General features: G+C 52.0%; 1 protein-coding gene across 3 annotated transcripts in view; it reads right to left on the reverse strand.

The window, feature by feature from the left end:
* Positions 1–747: 747 nt before the first annotated feature.
* The window catches only part of DLK2 (delta like non-canonical Notch ligand 2), a 76,276-nt gene continuing 56,218 nt past the window's right edge, over positions 748–20,805 (reverse strand). For 2 of the 3 annotated variants that reach the window (XM_075338953.1, XM_075338954.1), the window contains 6 exons: positions 18,832–18,943; positions 8,339–8,428; positions 7,636–7,699; positions 4,996–5,126; positions 4,742–4,886; positions 748–3,287 (listed from right to left, as the gene is read on the reverse strand). In XM_075338953.1, coding sequence (XP_075195068.1) covers positions 2,582–3,287; positions 4,742–4,886; positions 4,996–5,126; positions 7,636–7,699; positions 8,339–8,411 — 1,119 coding nt within the window. In that variant the 5' untranslated portion in view covers positions 8,412–8,428; positions 18,832–18,943 and the 3' untranslated portion in view covers positions 748–2,581. The remainder of the gene's footprint in view (positions 3,288–4,741; positions 4,887–4,995; positions 5,127–7,635; positions 7,700–8,338; positions 8,429–18,831; positions 18,944–20,805) is intronic. The other variant, XM_075338955.1, reaches the window with a different exon arrangement.

Consider the following 20,805-nt stretch of genomic DNA (forward strand, 5'->3'; position numbering starts at 1 on the left):
AGCAATACGAGTGACATTCTTGTTCTTACAGGGACAGTACGGGTGCTTCTGACTGATGGGAGCAATACGAGTGACGTTCTTACAGGGACAGTACGAGTGATTCTGACTGATGGGAGCAATACGAGTGACGTTCTTACAGGGACAGTACGAGTGATTCTGACTGATGGGAGCAATACGAGTGACGTTCTTGCAGGGACAGTATGAGTGACTGACTGACGGGAGCAGTATGGGTGACGTTCTTACAGGGACAGTACAGGTGATTCTGACTGACGGGAACAATACGAGTGACATTCTTATTGGGACAGTATGGGTGATTCTGACTGACGGGAGTAGTACGAGTGACGTTCTTACAGGGACAGTATGGGTGATTCTGACTGACGGGAGTAGTACGAGTGACGTTCTTACAGGGACAGTATGGGTGATTCTGACTGACGGGAGTAGTACGAGTGACGTTCTTACAGGGACAGTATGGGTGATTCTGACTGACGGGAACAATACGGGTGACGTTCTTGCAGGGACAGTATGGGTGATTCTGACTGACTGGAACAATACGGGTGACGTTCTTGCAGGGACAGTACGGGGGATTCTGAATGATGGGAACAATACGGTTGACGTTCTTACAGGGACAGTACTGGTGATTGTACAGATGACACTGCGTGGCAGGGTCTATACGGGATAAGGGAATTCTATAGTAGCCCATCCCCCACTCTGCACAGTCGGATACTTGGATATGGATATTTCCATTTTCAGACACAAGTTTATTATATTTAATATTCACATCTCTGGATATAAATTCTGGATTCAAATCACGATTGTGTCGGAGAAAACCACAGGAACATAGATGATTAGATGATCTGCAGAGATCTCAAATGTATATGACCCCCGATATAGTGCTTATCCTGAAACAGCATCATCACTTGTAGGGGGCGTCCTCCTTATATGATCGCCTCTGACGTCTCAGCCTGTAGCAGGCACCCTCCTCATGGTATATACAGCATTCCGGGGTCTAGGCCTATAGGAACGCCCTGTTTATGGTCTATACAGTGTCTCCGGGTCTAGGCCTGTAGGGATTGCCCTCCTCATGGTATATACAGTGCCTCCGGAGTCTCAACCTGTAAGGGGCGTCCTCCTCATGGTCTATACAGCATCCCTGGGGTCTCAGCCTGTAGGTTCTCCCTCCTCATTGTATATACAATGTCCCCAGGGTCTCAGCCTGTAGGGGGTGCCCTCCTCATGGTCTATATAGTGCTCCTGGGGTCTCAGCCTGTAGGTGTCGCCCTCCTCATGGTCTAGATAGTGCTCCCGGGGTCTCAACCTGTAGGGGGTACCTTCCAGCCCTCCTTATGGTCTATACAATGCCCCCAAGGTGTCAGCCTGTAGGGGGCGCCCTCCTCATGGTCTATACTGTGCCCCCAGTGTCTTAGCCTGTAGGGATTGCCCTCCTCATGGTCTATACAGTTCCCCGAGATCTCAGCCTGTAGGGGCCACCCTCCTCATGGTCTATACAGTGCCCTCAGGGTCTCTTCCTGTAGGGGGTGTCTTCCTCATGGGCTATACCTCACCCGCAGGATCTCATCCCGTAGATGGTGCCCACGTGGTCTATATAGTGACCCCAAAGTCATCAGCCTGTAGGAGGTTCCCCCTCATGATCTATACAGTGCCCTTGGAGTCTCGGCCTGCAGGGGGTGCTCCCCTCATGGTCTATACAGTGCCCTCAGGGTCTCGTCCTGTAGGGGGCGTCCCCCTCATGGTTTATACTGCGCACACAGGATCTCATCCTTTTAAATGACGCCCTCATGGTCTATATAGTGAACCTGACATCTCAGTCTGTAGGGGGTGCCCCCCTTATAGTCTATACAGTCCCCCCGGGGTCTCAACCTGTAGGGGGTGCCCTCCTCATGGTTTATACTTCACTCACAGAATCTGATCCTTTAAATTATGCCCTCATGGTCTATATAGCGACCCTGAGGTCTCGGCCTGCAGGTGGTGCCCCCCTCATGATCTTTACAGTGTCCTCGGGGTCTCATCCTGAGAAGAGTTCCTTCTCATGTTTTATACAGTGCACTTGAGGGTTCAGCATGTAAGGGCCCCTTTCTCACATGATGGGGGGCACTATAGTTCTGCTCATCCTGATCCGTCTTCTTCATGAATAAAGCAGCAGCATTCCAGACATTTCCGGTAGTGAAGCCAGAGAGAAGAGAAAGCTGTGAGAGCGTGAAACCACATAACAATCAGGGGTGAGCGCCCAGATCAGCAGGGTAATGGCGTCCATCTTCACGGAGACATCATACAAGAGGCCGGCTCTGGGGATCCCACACTCATGTCCTGGATTGGGTGGGTTCTCCCAGCATCCCACAGAAAGTTTCATATTCCAAACTCAAAGTGGCCACATGGTGGTGAGTGTAAGAGGTTTTGCAGGCCACAGGGAGGCAGCTGGGTGCCCTGAACCGGTGCTCGGGCAGAAAGTGACTCCCATCTAATAAGAAGATACATGGTCCTCTCCTGCCAGCCTCAAGTTCTCCTATGACCCTGTAGTCTTCACCATGGGGCCCAGGGACATGTCATCTCTGAGGCTGGCCACTCATAACTCTGTGGTCTTCCCGTGCTCCTGCGATGCCCCCTGACACTGGTGATAATGAGTCTTTGTGTCTGGTGATGACGAGTGACCCCAACATGCGCCCCCCCGGCTCCGGTATCTCACCACCAGCAGAATGGTGAGGAAAATCACCAGGACCGTTAAGACTCCAAGAACAACGATGGTGACGAGCTGCAGGTCGCTGAGCCCATGTTCTCTTTGAGTCACAACCTCCTTTACGGAGATCTTGAAGTGCCCGGGCTTCACGGTGGCCCCAGGACCCCACCTGGTACTACTGACTGTCCTCTCTGGAGCGGATGAGGGAGCTCGAGCTATTGCTGATGTTCCAGTATCAAATTCCCAAGTGGGCCTGGGAATGGGAATCTCGCAGGACTTTCCAGAAAACCCACCAGGGCAGTAGCACTCGTAGTCTCCGACTCGATCGTAGCACCGCCCTCCATTGAGGCACGGCTGCCCAGCACAATCATTGATGTTGATTGTACAGAAGCGTCCCTGGAAGCCGTGAGGGCACTCACACGAGAAGCGGTTCACTCCATCAACACAGGTGGCCCCATTAGCGCATGGACGCATCAGGCAATCATCTACATCCATCTCGCACAGCCGCCCCACGTAACCAGCCAAACATCGGCAAATGAAGATCTCCGCGTAGCCCCCATTGTCCTGGCACGTTCCACCATTCAGACACGGAAACCTGGACAAGAAGAAATATTGTTACTAGTGGTCACACAAGAACCTGTAACTGAAGCTATGGAGGAGAAGGTTCTAAAAACGATCCGGGCGATCTATGGTCTCTAATCTGGGCACTGATCTATCAACTCTGATCCGGGCACAAATCTATCATCTCTGACCCGGGCACCGAGCTATCGTCTCTGATCCTAGCACCAATCTATGATCTCTAGTGGAGCGGTCCTGGCACCGATCTATGGTCTCTAGTGGAGCGGTCCTGGCACCAATCTATGGTCTCTAGTGGAGCGGTCCTGGCACCAATCTATGGTCTCTAGTGGAGCGGTCCTGGCACCAATCTATGGTCTCTAGTGGAGCGGTCCTGGCACCGATCTATGGTCTCTAGTGGAGCGGTCCTGGCACCGATCTATGGTCTCTAGTGGAGCTGTCCTAGCACTGATCTATGGTCTCTAGTGGAGCGGTCCTGGCACCGATCTATGGTCTCTAGTGGAGCGGTCCTGGCACCGATCTATGGTCTCTAGTGGAGCTGTCCTAGCACTGATCTATGGTCTCTAGTGGAGCGGTCCTGGCACCGATCTATGGTCTCTAGTGGAGTGGTCCTGGCACCGATCTATGGTCTCTAGTGGAGCGGTCCTGGCATCGATCTATGGTCTCTAGTGGAGCTGTCCTGGCACCAATCTATGGTCTCTAGTGGAGCGGTCCTGGCACCGATCTATGGTCTCTAGTGGAGCGTTCCTAGCACTGATCTATGGTCTCTAGTGGAGCGGTCCTGGTGCAGCTCTATCATCTCTAGTGGAGCGGTCCTGGCACCGATCTATGGTCTCTAGTGGAGCGGTCCTAGCACTGATCTATGGTCTCTAGCGGAGCGGTCCTGACACCGATCTATGGTCTCTAGTGGAGCAGTCCTGGCACCGATCTATGGTCTCTAGTGGAGCGGTCCTGGCACCGATCTATGGTCTCTAGTGGAGCAGTCCTGGCACCGATCTATGGTCTCTAGTGGAGCGGTCCTGGCACCGATCTATGGTCTCTAGTGGAGCGGTCCTGGCACCGATCTATGGTCTCTAGTGGAGCGGTCCTGGCACCGATCTATGGTCTCTAGTGGAGCAGTCCTGGCACCGATCTATGGTCTCTAGTGGAGCAGTCCTGGCACCGATCTATGGTCTCTAGTGGAGCAGTCCTAGCACTGATCTATGGTCTCTAGTGGAGCGGTCCTGGTGCAGCTCTACCATCTCTAGTGGAGCGGTCCTGGCACCGATCTATGGTCTCTAGTGGAGCGGTCCTAGCACTGATCTATGGTCTCTAGCGGAGCGGTCTCTAGTGGTCCTGACACCTATCCAGTGCAGAGATTCTGAGCTCCATACATAAAACACTACATCATGGTTACATGATGACCTCACACAGCTGATGACATGTTACAATGTGTCAGTGTGGATTGATGTGGGGCGACAGTCGGACTCTTACCCTTCGGTCTCACAGGGGCCTCTCTTGAGTTCACAGTTTCTCCCATGAAAGGATTCTGGGCAGTTACAGGAGTAATCGCCCTCGGGGGTGATGACACATTCTGCCCCGTTCCGGCAGGGGCTGGAGCGCTCACAGATGTGCAGATCTATGGAGACAAGAGGTGGTGATGATGGGGGTCAGTGACAGTGTCCCCCGTACTCCGCTGTGGCCTGTGTGTGCTGAGGGAAGCGACATTATAATGGCGGCCACCTCACCTTTGTCACAGAACTTCCCGTCCCAGCCGCTCAGACACATGCACTGCCAGGGCTGGTGGCACACGCCGTGGACGCAGCCGGGCATCCTCACACAGTCCTCACAGAACGGACCGTCCCAGCCAGGATCACACCTGAGGTAACAGGGCAGAAGAACGAATCAGTCAATGCTCCCCTGCTGGTTCAGTGTCTGTATAGCGCGTGCTCCCCTGCTGGTTCAGTGTCTGTACAGTGCGCGCTCCCCTGCTGGTTCAGTGTCTGTACAGTGCGCGCTCCCCTGCTGGTTCAGTGTCTGTACAGTGCGCGCTCCCCTGCTGGTTCAGTGTCTGTACAGTGCGCGCTCCCCTGCTGGTTCAGTGTCTGTACAGTGCGCGCTCCCCTGCTGGTTCAGTGTCTATACAGCGCGCGCTCCCCTGCTGGTTCAGTGTCTGTACAGTGCGCGCTCCCCTGCTGGTTCAGTGTCTATACAGTGCGCACTCCCCTGCTGGTTCAGTGTCTGTACAGTGAGCGCTCCCCTGCTGGTTCAGTGTCTGTACAGTGCGCGCTCCCCTGCTGGTTCAGTGTCTGTACAGTGCGCGCTCCCCTGCTGGTTCAGTGTCTATACAGCGCGCGCTCCCCTGCTGGTTCAGTGTCTATACAGTGCGCACTCCCCTGCTGGTTCAGTGTCTGTACAGTGCGCGCTCCCCTGCTGGTTCAGTGTCTGTACAGTGCGCGCTCCCCTGCTGGTTCAGTGTCTGTACAGTGCGCGCTCCCCTGCTGGTTCAGTGTCTATACAGCGCGCGCTCCCCTGCTGGTTCAATGTCTGTACAGTGCGCGCTCCCCTGCTGGTTCAGTGTCTGTACAGTGCGCGCTCCCCTGCTGGTTCAGTATCTATACAGCGCGCGCTCCCCTGCTGGTTCAGTGTCTGTACAGTGCGCGCTCCCCTGCTGGTTCAGTGTCTGTACAGTGCGTGCTCCCCTGCTGGTTCAGTGTCTGTACAGCGCGCGCTCCCCTGCTGGTTCAGTGTCTATACAACGCGCGCTCCCTGCTGGTTCAGTGTCTGTACAGTGCGCGCTCCCCTGCTGGTTCAGTGTCTGTACAGTGCGTGCTCCCCTGCTGGTTCAGTGTCTGTACAGTGCGCGCTCCCCTGCTGGTTCAGTGTCTGTACAGCGCACGCTCCCCTGCTGGTTCAGTGTCTGTACAGCGCGCTCCCCTGCTGGTTCAGTATCTATACAGCGCATGCTCCCCCTCCCCTGCTGGTTCACTGTCTGTACAGCGCACGCTCCCCTGCTGGTTCAGGTTCTGTACAGTGCGCGCTCCCCTGCTGGTTCAGTGTCTGTACAGCGCGCTCCCCTGCTGGTTCAGTATCTATACAGCGCATGCTCCCCTGCTGGTTCAGTGTCTGTACAGCGCGCTCCCCTGCTGGTTCAGTGTCTATACAGCGCGCACTCCCCTGCTGGTTCAGTGTCTGTACAGCGCGCTCCCCTGCTGGTTCAGTGTCTGTACAGCGCACGCTCCCCTGCTGGTTCAGTGTCTGTACAGCGCGCGCTCTCCTGCTGGTTCAGTGTCTGTACAGCGCATGCTCCCCTGCTGGTTGTGTCTGTACAGCGCACGCTCCCCTGCTGGTTCAGTGTCTGTACAGCGCACGCTCCCCTGCTGGTTCAGTGTCTGTACAGCGCGCTCCCCTGCTGGTTCAGTGTCTGTACAGCGCGCTCCCCTGCTGGTTCAGTGTCTGTACAGCGCGCGCTCCCCTGCTGGTTCAGTGTCTGTACAGAGCGCTCCCCTGCTGGTTCAGTGTCTGTACAGCGCGCTCCCCTGCTGGTTCAGTGTCTATACAGCGCGCACTCCCCTGCTGGTTCAGTGTCTGTACAGCGCGCTCCCCTGCTGGTTCAGTGTCTGTACAGCGCACGCTCCCCTGCTGGTTCAGTGTCTGTACAGCGCACGCTCCCCTGCTGGTTCAGTGTCTGTACAGCGCGCTCCCCTGTTGGTTCAGTGTCTGTACAGCGCGCTCCCCTGCTGGTTCAGTGTCTGTACAGCGCGCGCTCCCCTGCTGGTTCAGTGTCTGTACAGAGCGCTCCCCTGCTGGTTCAGTGTCTGTACAGCGCGCTCCCCTGCTGGTTCAGTGTCTAAACAGCGCGCACTCCCCTGCTGGTTCAGTGTCTGTACAGCGCGCTCCCCTGCTGGTTCAGTGTCTGTACAGCGCGCTCCCCTGCTGGTTCAGTGTCTATACAGCGCGCACTCCCCTGCTGGTTCAGTGTCTGTACAGCGCGCGCTCTCCTGCTGGTTCAGTGTCTGTACAGCGCGCGCTCCCCTGCTGGTTCAGTGTCTGTACAGCGCGCTCCCCTGCTGGTTCAGTGTCTGTACAGTGCGCGCTCCCCTGCTGGTTCAGTGTCTGTACAGAGCGCTCCCCTGCTGGTTCAGTGTCTGTACAGCGCGCTCCCCTGCTGGTTCAGTGTCTGTACAGCGCGCTCCCCTGCTGGTTCAGTGTCTATACAGCGCGCTCCCCTGCTGGTTCAGTGTCTGTACAGCGCGCGCTCTCCTGCTGGTTAGCGCATGCTGTAGTGAGATGTGGTTCTTCTACGTCAGATTACACTGTATCTCATGGTGCAGAGTTGTGAGTGCAGCTCTGGAGGTGTCTCCTCCTGTGTATCACCCTTCACTGACCTGCACACGCCGTCCTGGTCGCAGTGTCCGTGGTACAGGTCACACCGCTCCGTGCACTCGTCAGCTGGAAGAAGAAACACCACATGTGACCTCTGAGCTCGGGGGACATTACGGTCACCGGCCACTAAATTACACCAAGTGATAATGGACGCTGCTATTCAAACCATGAACAAAAACAGCAGCGGGTGGAGGAAATGTGCAGACACCAGTCCAGAGACCTCCGACAGAGCAAAATCTGGAGACGCCAGTGACCCCCAAATCACAACCACTGCCGGCTGTGCTGTGTGATGGGGTGCAGTACCGCCTCCATCCTGCGGGGGCAGCAGATATTATACATCACAGGAGACTGCAGCCGAAAATCATAGCAAGATGGCCGCACTCCTCATGGGTGAGCCATGGTGCCACCGCCGCCATACGTGTCCACATGACGCCGTGGGAGCCGTATACAGCCGATTAGCCCCGTATTCTGCCCAGGGGATGGCGCTGGTGTTGCTCACTGATATGGTAACATGGACTAGTGCACAGCCAAATTGCTACCAGGAAACAATGCATTGTGGGAGCTGCACCTGACGGTGGAGCGAAAGCACGGTCTGTTTCCAAGTGCAGCCTGATTGCAGCTCTGGATGTGACTGCAGACGAAGTCATCAAAAGTCAGAAGCAAAAGAAAACCAAAGAAACTGCAAACTGGAAAAAGTGTAATCACCTTGTACTGAAGTCTGGAAGATGAGCAGGACCCAACAGAAGGTGGAGAGCAGGAGCGGGGGGCACCAGAGCATGGTCAGCACCGCAGGGTCTGTACAAAGAAAACACACCATTACACTGGCTCAGGGGTTAGCACTGCAGTCTTGTGGTAGCTCAGTGATTAGCACTGCAGTCTTGTGGTGGCTCAGTGGTTAGCATTGCAGCCTTGTGGTGGCTCAGTGGTTAGCACTGCAGTCTTGTGGTGGCTCAGTGGTTAGCACTGCAGTCTTGTGGCGGCTATGTGGTTAGCACTACAGTCTTGTTTGTGGTGGCTCAGTGGTTAGCATTGCACTCTGGTGGTGGCTCAGTGGTTAGCATTGCAGTCTGGTGGTGGCTCAGTGATTAGCATTGCCGCCTGGTGTGGATCAGTAGTTAGCACTGCAGATTTGTTTGTGGTGGCTCAGTGGTTAGCACTGCAGTCTTGTTTGTGGTGGCTCAGCAGTTAGCATTGTAGTCTGGTGGTTGCTCAGTGGTTAGCACTGCGGTCTTTAGTTATATGTTTGTATGTTCTCCTTGTGTTTGCGTGGCTTTATTCCAGGTTCCCCAGTTTCCTCACGCACTTTAAAGACTGATAGTGACATTAGATTGTGAGCTCCTATGGCGATAGTGATGATCACATCTGTAAAGCGCTGTAGAATAGCGTTATATGTGAGTAAAATAAATCCCCCACCCCGACTGCCAAACACAACACCAAAGAGCGCCCAAAATATGGACAATATGGAGGCTCACACAGCGCCCAGGAGACAACACAGAGCCTTACACATCATCAATGGTAGAAGATGGAGCCTCACACAGCAACCAGGAGACAACACAGAGCCTTACACATCATCAATGGTAGAAGATGGAGGCTCACACAGCGCCCAGGAGACAACACAGAGCCTTACACATCATCAATGGTAGAAGATGGAGCCTCACACAGCGCCCAGGAGACAACACAGAGCCTTACACATCATCAATGGTAGAAGATGGAGCCTCACACAGCAACCAGGAGACAACACAGAGCCTTACAGATCATCAATGGTAGAAGATGAAGCCTCACACAGCGCCCAGGAGACAACACAGAGCCTTACAGATCATCAATGGTAGAAGATGGAGCCTCACACAGCGCCCAGGAGACCACACAGAGCCTTACACATCATCAATGGTAGAAGATGGAGCCTCACACAGCGCCCAGGAGACAACACAGAGCCTTACACATCATCAATGGTAGAAGATGGAGGCTCACACAGCGCCCAGGAGACCACACAGAGCCTTACACATCATCAATGGTAGAAGATGGAGGATCACACAGCGCCCAGGAGACAACACAGAGCCTTACACATCATCAATGGTAGAAGATGAAGGCTCACACAGCGCCCAGGAGACAACACAAAGCCTTACACATCATCAATGGTAGAAGATGGAGCCTCACACAGCGCCCAGGAGACAACACAGAGCCTTACACATCATCAATGGTAGAAGATGGAGGCTCACACAGCGCCCAGGAGACAACACAGAGCCTTACACATCATCAATGGTAGAAGATGGAGGATCACACAGCGCCCAGGAGACAACACAGAGCCTTACACATCATCAATGGTAGAAGATGGAGCCTCACACAGCGCCCAGGAGACAACACAGAGCCTTACACATCATCAATGGTAGAAGATGGAGGATCACACAGCGCCCAGGAGACAACACAGAGCCTTACAGATCATCAATGGTAGAAGATGGAGGCTCACACAGCGCCCAGGAGACAACACAGAGCCTTACACATCATCAATGGTAGAAGATGGAGGCTCACACAGCGCCCAGGAGACAACAAAGAGCCTTACACATCATCAATGGTAGAAGATGGAGGCTCACACAGCGCCCAGGAGACCACACAGAGCCTTACAGATCATCAATGGTAGAAGATGGAGGCTCACACAGCAACCAGGAGACAACACAGAGCCTTACACATCATCAATGGTAGAAGATGGAGCCTCACACAGCGCCCAAGAGACAACACAGAGCCTTACACATCATCAATGGTAGATGATGGAGCCTCACACAGCGCCCAGGAGACAACACAGAGCCTTACACATCATCAATGGTAGAAGATGGAGCCTCACACAGCGCCCAGGAGACAACACAGAGCCTTACACATCATCAATGGTAGAAGATGGAGGATCACACAGCGCCCAGGAGACAACACAGAGCCTTACAGATCATCAATGGTAGAAGATGGAGCCTCACACAGCGCCCAGGAGACAACACAGAGCCTTACACATCATCAATGGTAGAAGATGGAGGCTCACACAGCGCCCAGGAGACAACACAGAGCCTTACACATCATCAATGGTAGAAGATGGAGGCTCACACAGCGCCCAGGAGACAACACAGAGCCTTACACATCATCAATGGTAGAAGATGGAGGCTCACACAGCGCCCAGGAGACAATACAGAGCCTTACACATCATCAATGGTAGAAGATGGAGCCTCCCACAGCGCCCAGGAGACAACACAGAGCCTTACACATCATCAATGGTAGAAGATGAAGGCTCACACAGCGCCCTGGAGACAACACAGAGCCTTACACATCATCAATGGTAGAAGATGGAGTCTCACACAGCGCCCAGGAGACAACACAGAGCCTTACACATCATCAATGGTAGAAGATGGAGGCTCACACAGCGCCCATGAGACAACACAGAGCCTTACACATCATCAATGGTAGAAGATGGAGGCTCACACAGCGCCCATGAGACAACACAGAGCCTTACACATCATCAATGGTAGAAGATGGAGGCTCACACAGCGCCCAGGAGACAACACAGAGCCTTACACATCATCAATGGTAGATGATGGAGCCTCACACAGCGCCCAGGAGACAACACAGAGCCTTACACATCATCAATGGTAGAAGATGGAGGCTAACACAGCGCCCAGGAGACAACACAGAGCCTTACACATCATCAATGGTAGAAGATGGAGGCTCACACAGCGCCCAGGAGACAACACAGAGCCTTACACATCATCAATGGTAGAAGATGGAGGCTCACACAGCGCCCAGGAGACAACACAGAGCCTTACAGATCATCAATGGTAGAAGATGGAGCCTCACACAGCGCCCAGGAGACAACACAGAGCCTTACACATCATCAATGGTAGAAGATGGAGCCTCACACAGCGCCCAGGAGACAACACAGAGCCTTACACATCATCAATGGTAGATGATGGAGCCTCACACAGCGCCCAGGAGACAACACAGAGCCTTACACATCATCAATGGTAGAAGATGGAGCCTCACACAGCGCCCAGGAGACAACACAGAGCCTTACACATCATCAATGGTAGAAGATGGAGGCTCACACAGCGCCCAGGAGACAACACAGAGCCTTACACATCATCAATGGTAGAAGATGGAGGCTCACACAGCGCCCAGGAGACAACACAGAGCCTTACAGATCATCAATGGTAGAAGATGGAGGCTCACACAGCGCCCAGGAGACAACACAGAGCCTTACACATCATCAATGGTAGAAGATGGAGGCTCACACAGCACCCAGGAGACAACACAGAGCCTTACACATCATCAATGGTAGAAGATGGAGGCTCACACAGCGCCCAAGAGACAACACAGAGCCTTACACATCATCAATGGTAGAAGATGGAGGCTCACACAGCGCCCAGGAGACAACACAGAGCCTTACACATCATCAATGGTAGAAGATGGAGGCTCACACAGCGCCCAAGAGACAACACAGAGCCTTACACATCATCAATGGTAGAAGATGGAGGCTCACACAGCAACCAGGAGACAACACAGAGCCTTACAGATCATCAATGGTAGAAGATGGAGGCTCACACAGCGCCCAGGAGACAACACAGAGCCTTACAGATCATCAATGGTAGAAGATGGAGTCTCACACAGCGCCCAGGAGACAACACAGAGCCTTACACATCATCAATGGTAGAAGATGGAGGCTCACACAGCGCCCAGGAGACAACACAGAGCCTTACACATCATCAATGGTAGAAGATGGAGGCTCACACAGCGCCCAGGAGACAACACAGAATCTTACACATCATCAATGGTAGAAGATGAAGGCTCACACAGCGCCCAGGAGACAACACAGAGCCTTACACATCATCAATGGTAGAAGATGGAGCCTCACACAGCTCCCAGGAGACAACACAGAGCCTTACACATCATCAATGGTAGAAGATGAAGGCTCACACAGCGCCCAGGAGACAACACAGAGCCTTACACATCATCAATGGTAGAAGATGGAGCCTCACACAGCGCCCAGGAGACAACACAGAACCTTACACATCATCAATGGTAGAAGATGGAGGCTCACACAGCGCCCAGGAGACAATACAGAGCCTTACACATCATCAATGGTAGAAGATGGAGGCTCACACAGCGCCCAGGAGACAACACAGAGCCTTACACATCATCAATGGTAGAAGATGGAGCCTCACACAGCGCCCAGGAGACAACACAGAGCCTTACACATCATCAATGGTAGAAGATGAAGGCTCACACAGCGCCCAGGAGACAACACAGAGCCTTACACATCATCAATGGTAGAAGATGAAGGCTCACACAGCGCCCAGGAGACAACACAGAGCCTTACAGATCATCAATGGTAGAAGATGGAGGCTCACACAGCGCCCAGGAGACAACACAGACACTTACAGATCATCAATGGTAGAAGATGGAGCCTCACACAGCGCCCAGGAGACAACACAGAGACTTACAGATCATCAATGGTAGAAGATGGAGGCTCACACAGCGCCCAGGAGACAACACAGAGACTTATACATCATCAATGGTAGAAGATGGAGCCTCACACAGCGCCCAGGAGACAACACAGAGCCTTACACATCATCAATGGTAGAAGATGGAGGCTCACACAGCAACCAGGAGACAACACAGAGCCTTACACATCATCAATAGTAGAAGATGAAGGCTCACACAGCGCCCAGGAGACAACACAGAGCCTTACACATCATCAATGGTAGAAGATGGAGGCTCACACAGCAACCAGGAGACAACACAGAGCCTTACAGATCATCAATGGTAGAAGATGGAGGCTCACACAGCGCCCAGGAGACAACACAGAGCCTTACAGATCATCAATGGTAGAAGATGGAGCCTCACACAGCGCCCAGGAGACAACACAGAGCCTTACACATCATCAATGGTAGAAGATGAAGGCTCACACAGCGCCCAGGAGACAACACAGACCCTTACAGATCATCAATGGTAGAAGATGGAGCCTCACACAGCGCCCAGGAGACAACACAGAGCCTTACAGATCATCAATGGTAGAAGATGGAGGCTCACACAGCACCCAGGAGACAACACAGAGCCTTACAGATCATCAATGGTAGAAGATGGAGCCTCACACAGCGCCCAGGAGACAACACAGAGCCTTACACATCATCAATGGTAGAAGATGGAGGCTAACAAAGCAACCAGGAGACAATACAGAGCCTTACACATCATCAATGGTAGAAGATGAAGGCTCACACAGCGCCCAGGAGACAACACAGAGCCTTACACATCATCAATGGTAGAAGATGGAGCCTCACACAGCGCCCAGGAGACAACACAGAACCTTACAGATCATCAATGGTAGAAGATGGAGCCTCACACAGCGCCCAGGAGACAACACAGAGCCTTACACATCATCAATGGTAGAAGATGAAGGCTCACACAGCGCCCAGGAGACAACACAGAGCCTTGCAGATCATCAATGGTAGAAGATGGAGGCTCACACAGCGCCCAGGAGACAACACATAGACTTACAGATCATCAATGGTAGAAGATGGAGGCTCACACAGCGCCCAGGAGACAACACAGAGACTTATACATCATCAATGGTAGAAGATGGAGCCTCACACAGCGCCCAGGAGACAACACAGAGCCTTACACATCATCAATGGTAGAAGATGAAGGCTCACACAGCGCCCAGGAGACAACACAGAACCTTACAGATCATCAATGGTAGAAAATGGATCCTCACACAGCGCCCAGGAGACAACACAGAGCCTTACACATCATCAATGGTAGAAGATGGAGCCTCACACAGCGCCCAGGAGACAACACAGAGCCTTACACATCATCAATGGTAGATGATGGAGCCTCACACAGCGCCCAGGAGACAACACAGAGCCTTACAGATCATCAATGGTAGAAGATGGAGGCTCACACAGCGCCCAGGAGACAACACAGAACCTTACAGATCATCAATGGTAGAAAATGGATCCTCACACAGCGCCCAGGAGACAACACAGAGCCTTACAGATCATCAATGGTAGAAGATGGAGCCTCAAAAAGCGCCCAGGAGACAACACAGAGCCTTACAGATCATCAATGGTAGAAGACTGGAGTCTCACAAATAACCAGGAGAGAAGACAGAACCTTACAGATCATCAATGGTAGAAGATGGAGGCTCACACAGCGCCCAGGAGACAACACAGAATCTTACACATCATCAATGGTAGAAGATGAAGGCTCACACAGCGCCCAGGAGACAACACAGAGCCTTACACATCATCAATGGTAGAAGATGAAGGCTCACACAGCGCCCAGGAGACAACACAGAGCCTTACAGATCATCAATGGTAGAAGATGGAGGCTCACACAGCGCCCAGGAGACAACACATAGACTTACAGATCATCAATGGTAGAAGATGGAGGCTCACACAGCGCCCAGGAGACAACACAGAGACTTACAGATCATCAATGGTAGAAGATGGAGGCTCACACAGCGCCCAGGAGACAACACAGAGACTTATACATCATCAATGGTAGAAGATGGAGCCTCACACAGCGCCCAGGAGACAACACAGAGCCTTACACATCATCAATGGTAGAAGATGAAGGCTCACACAGCGCCCAGGAGACAACACAGAACCTTACAGATCATCAATGGTAGAAAATGGATCCTCACACAGCGCCCAGGAGACAACACAGAGCCTTACAGATCATCAATGGTAGAAGATGGAGGCTCACACAGCGCCCAGGAGACAACACAGAACCTTACAGATCATCAATGGTAGAAAATGGATCCTCACACAGCGCCCAGGAGACAACACAGAGCCTTACAGATCATCAATGGTAGAAGATGGAGCCTCAAACAGCGCCCAGGAGACAACACAGAGCCTTACAGATCATCAATGGTAGAAGACTGGAGTCTCACAAATAACCAGGAGAGAAGACAGAACCTTACAGATCATAAATGGTAGAAGATGGAGGCTCACAAAGCATCCAGGGAGCATTCAGGAGAAAAAAAAACACTGTGCCAGAGAGTGCACAGGGGCGAACTTGGAGCATCACAGAGCATCCAGGAGACCACAACAAGCTTCACAGAGTGCCTAGGAGAGAACACGGAGGATCACAGAGCATCCAGGAGACAACATGGAGTCTCACAGAGTGCCCAGGAGAGAACAACGAGCATCATAGAGTACCCAGTAGAGAACATGGAGGTTCATAGAGCGCTCAGGAGACAATATAGTGTGTCACAAAGTGCCCAGTAGGGAACATGGAGGCATGGCGGAATGATCGCACTCACAGGGATTGCGACCAGTGCCAGAGGACCCTGCCCCTGCTTCAGCTGGATATGCATCCGAAGCCGCACGTCCAGCTGAAATGCATTGTAGTGCAGAGACCCGTCAGAGGATACCACAAGATATAGGAGCCGGGGAGGTGGTGAGTACAGTATATACCAGGAGGGGGACAGTATATACCAGGAGAGGACCATATATACCAAGAGGGGGGCAGTAGATACCAGGAGGGGCTCAGGAGCAGACCATATATACCAGGAGAGGGAGTATATACCAGAAGTGGCCCAGGAGAGGACCATATATACCAGGAGGGGGACATTATTTACCAGGAGAGAAACATATATAATAGTAGGAGGACAGGATATACCAGGAAAGCCACAATGAGAAGGAAAGAAAAATTTGACCCAGCTCACCCAGTGAGGAGACCACCATCTATTCCAGGAAGCTGCACGTATTCATGGACAGCTCCAGCCAGACTGTGTGTGCAGAGATCCAAGAGAAAAGAAATATCCAGCATCCAATTTCCCTAAAAAATATCTTCTTCTTTATTGTAAAGATTAAAAAAATTCCATTTCCAAGGGTAAAAAACAATGCATTGTCAGCACAGGTACGAGCACGCGTTTCGGATGTTACACAAGATGTTTCAGATTAAGGATGTGTAACATCCGAAACGCGTGCTCGTACCTGTGCTGACAATGCATTGTTTTTTACCCTTGGAAATGGAATTTTTTTAATCTTTACAATAAAGAAGAAGATATTTTTTAAGGTAATTGGATGCTGGATATTTCTTTTTTCTTGGATCTCTACCAGGAACGCCACAGTATATACTAGGAGGGACCCAAGAGAGGAACATATATACCAGGAAGGGCACAGTATATACCAGGAGGGACCCAAGAGAGGAACATATATACCAGGAAAGCCACAGCATATACTAGGAGGGACCCAAGAGAGGAACATATATACCAGGAAGGGCACAGTATATACCAGGAGGGACCCAAGAGAGGAACATATATACCAGGAAGGGCACAGTATATACCAGGAGGGACCCAAGAGAGGAACATATATACCAGGAAAGCCACAGCATATACTAGGAGGGACCCAAGAGAGGAACATATATACCAGGAAGGGCACAGTATATACCAGGAGGGACCCAAGAGAGGAACATATATACCAGGAAGGGCACAGTATATACCAGGAGGGACCCAAGAGAGGAACATATATACCAGGAAGGGCACAGTATATACCAGGAGGGACCCAAGAGAGGAACATATATACCAGGAAAGCCACAGCATATACTAGGAGGGACCCAAGAGAGGAACATATATACCAGGAAGGGCACAGTATATACCAGGAGGGACCCAAGAGAGGAACATATATACCAGGAAAGCCACAGCATATACTAGGAGGGACCCAAGAGAGGAACATATATACCAGGAAGGGCACAGTATATACCAGGAGGGACCCAAGAGAGGAACATATATACCAGGAAGGGCACAGTATATACCAGGAGGGACCCAAGAGAGGAACATATATACCAGGAAAGCCACAGCATATACTAGGAGGGACCCAAGAGAGGAACATATATACCAGGAAGGGCACAGTATATACCAGGGTGCGGGACATATTTACTAGGTCAGTTGAGTGTACTAGAACAGGATGTGGGACATTACTACTTAATGGGGGAGGGCAACTCATTTGTCTTTTTAGGATTTAGATCACAATTTATACATACATATACATGCATCTGACAAACGTGTGGTAAAGTGTGGGGGATTTGGTCCAAATTTTGCAGCGGGGCCCATCAAACTCTAGTTACGTCACTGCACTGACAATATGGAGCCTCACAGAGTGCCCAGGAGGGAACATGGAGGGTCACAGAGCACCCAGGAGACAACATGGAGCCTCACAGAGTGCCCAGGAGGGAACACGGAGGTTCACAGAGCACCCAGGAGACAACATGGAGCCTCACAGAGTGCCCAGGAGGGAACACGGAGGGTCACAGAACACCCAGGAGACAACATGGAGCCTCACAGAGTGCCCAGGAGGGAACATGGAGGGTCACAGAGCACCCAGGAGACAACATGGAGCCTCACAGAGTGCCCAGGAGGGAACACGGAGGTTCACAGAGCACCCAGGAGACAACATGGAGCCTCACAGAGTGCCCAGGAGGGAACACGGAGGGTCACAGAGCACCCAGGAGACAACATGGAGCCTCATATAGTGACAAGGAGAGAACACGGAAGTTCAGAGAGTCTCCAGGAGACAACATGGAGCCTCAGAGTACAGGCGAGAACAGAGAGGTTCACAGAGCACCCAGGAGACAACATGGAGCCTCAGAGTACAGGCGAGAACAGAGAGGTTCACAGAGCACCCAGGAGAAAACACAGAGCTTCACAAAGTACCCAGGAGACAACATAGTGTTTCACAGAGTGCCCAGGAAACAACATGGAGCCTCACAGAGTGCCCAAGAGAAAACATAGAGCCTCACAGAGTGCTTAGGTGAGAACACGGAGGTTCACAGATCACCCAAGAGTCAACATAGAGCCTCATAAAGTGCCCCAGGAGAAAACACGGAGGTTGACAGAAGATCCTGGAATCAACATGGAGCGTCAGAGAGTGTCCAGGAGAAAACACGGAGGTTGAAAGAGGATCCAAGAATCAACATGGAGCGTCAGAGAGTGCCCAGGAATCCAGAATACAAAACCACAGAAACATGTGACTGGAACCTTCCACTTCAGTTTCTGCATTAGTAGGTGGAGACCATGAAGAAAGTCACACACAGTCTGATGGAGTCTGTCACATGAGAGCCCTGAAGAAGGTCTTAGGCCGTCATCACAGGTGAACTGGTGTCTTGGTTGTTGGGGAGATTGTATGGTTAGACCATTCTTATGGGGTCACTGTTAGGACTCCTACCTTCAGGTGGACACAATGATGGTCCTGCAGATTACGGTAAGAAGTGCAGGGATGGCCCCATCCTCAGGATAGCCTTGGCTTACAGATCCAGACAGTCAGATGTCTCAAGTCTCTTTATAAATCAAAGATGAGAATTAGTGAACATCCATCAAAACAATCAACATACAGAGGTGTGGGAGAATGGGATCTAAGGAGGCCCACATTCCCAGAGGAGGATGGGATCTAAGGAGGCCCACATTCCCAGAGGAGGATGGGATCTAAGGAGGCCCACATTCCCAGAGGAGGATGGGATCTAAGGAGGCCCACATTCCCAGAGGAGGATGGTGTGAGGTAAATCCGGAGATATGACGATAAATCATGATATTCAAGTTATGTCAGGAAGCCCTCTCCTGGTGTCACCCCCCCTTTCCTTCACACAACTCCTTCAATAAGAAAATTTACCACAGGGATAAACGGTTTGTTTAGCAGATAGGTGTCAAAGGAACTGGTCTGTGTTCCACTTACACCTCCAACGGCCATCTCCTGTGATATGGAGATTAGATGATGTGGGAACAATGGACACAGGATGACTCCCTGCCGTGACCCTGTGGTAGGGGCTGCTATCTAATTAGCAAGGCTATGGAAGTATCCAGACAGGACGACTCCAGTAAAATATGGTTCATATCTCACAAGCCATATTTCCGATAAATATGGCAACCATAAAAATGGTGTTTGCGCATGCGGACGATGCTGGCACACCTTTTTTATGGGAGCGGGAGCTTGGGAAGTACCCCAGGTGTGATATCAGCCAATGGGGAACTAGTAGACAAGTCATGAGTCCTCTCGTTCTGTAGCTAAATTCATAACTGTCACAATGAGAGCGTTGGCGTCCGCCTACGACGCTCCCAGGCAAAGTTATGGCCCATATTCCATGTTGTGGATATTGTCCATAACTCCAGCCAGGGGTGGAGCAGTGCTCCCTCTGAGGTCACTAAGGTAGGAGGGGACCTGGATTTGCCCAGGTTGATAACCCTACTTCGGCCATTTTCCAGTGTTCTTTCGCTGGGGGTCACGTGTAGGAAACATCTGTGGGAAAGATCCTGGAAACCTGGTCTACAGCGCCCCCCTGTGGCCAGACGCACAAGGTAACTGCTGGAACTGTGTATGCCTGTTTGTAAACCATGCTTTATCTGTAACTGTACTCTGACATATGTATATTCTGTAGATTCCCTATTGTATATATTGTAGTTCTAGTGTGCTTTAGGCTGATTAAATTATATAATTAATCTTGGGCTGTTCTGTTATCTCGATCTTGAATCCCACGTCTGTGTGTTCGGCTAATAGTTACCGTGAAGCGGTTGGTGGCAGCGAGTTTGTGCCAAGGATTATTGTGGGGAGGCCAGTGAGATTCGGGGAGATTTTATATATTCCGCCCGCGGAGGTCGGGGGAATATATACCCTACTCTCACCGGGGACCCTTCAATAATCGGCATAAGTAGTATAGCGGCCTCCTTGCTTATTGTCGGGCAATTCCATAATTGGCCTGACTATAAGAGGGGCGCTAGAGAGCGCATCACGTGCTCTGTCTGTCGGTCGGGAGGTATAAAGGAGGGGTGACCCCCACTTGTTACCCCCCGATTGTGACGTACTGGTAGCCAGCGCGGGGGATTTCTGAGTGACCCCCCCGGTGGTTCGTGACATATTGGTGGCATAGCGGTGGGATCGAGATAATAGTGTGTGTGAGTGTGAGACCCATACTCCCAGACACTAAAGACTGCCTGCAGCAGCTGTGGCTGCTGGGGTCTTCAGACCAGCTCAACACTAGAGTGTCAGAGTGCAGATACTGTAAGGTGTGTGGAGGCATCAGGTGGCAGTTCTGTGTCAGTGACCAAAGTCTGCAACAATGGCTGAGAGCACCAGGAGCAAAGCCAAAGGAATGGCCGATGCTCAGGCCAGAGACGATGAGGAGGTTGTCCACGAGCCCTCCAAGAGCCC

This window comes from Anomaloglossus baeobatrachus, chromosome 3 (genome assembly GCF_048569485.1).
Source record: "Anomaloglossus baeobatrachus isolate aAnoBae1 chromosome 3, aAnoBae1.hap1, whole genome shotgun sequence".
Classification (NCBI taxonomy): domain Eukaryota; kingdom Metazoa; phylum Chordata; class Amphibia; order Anura; family Aromobatidae; genus Anomaloglossus; species Anomaloglossus baeobatrachus.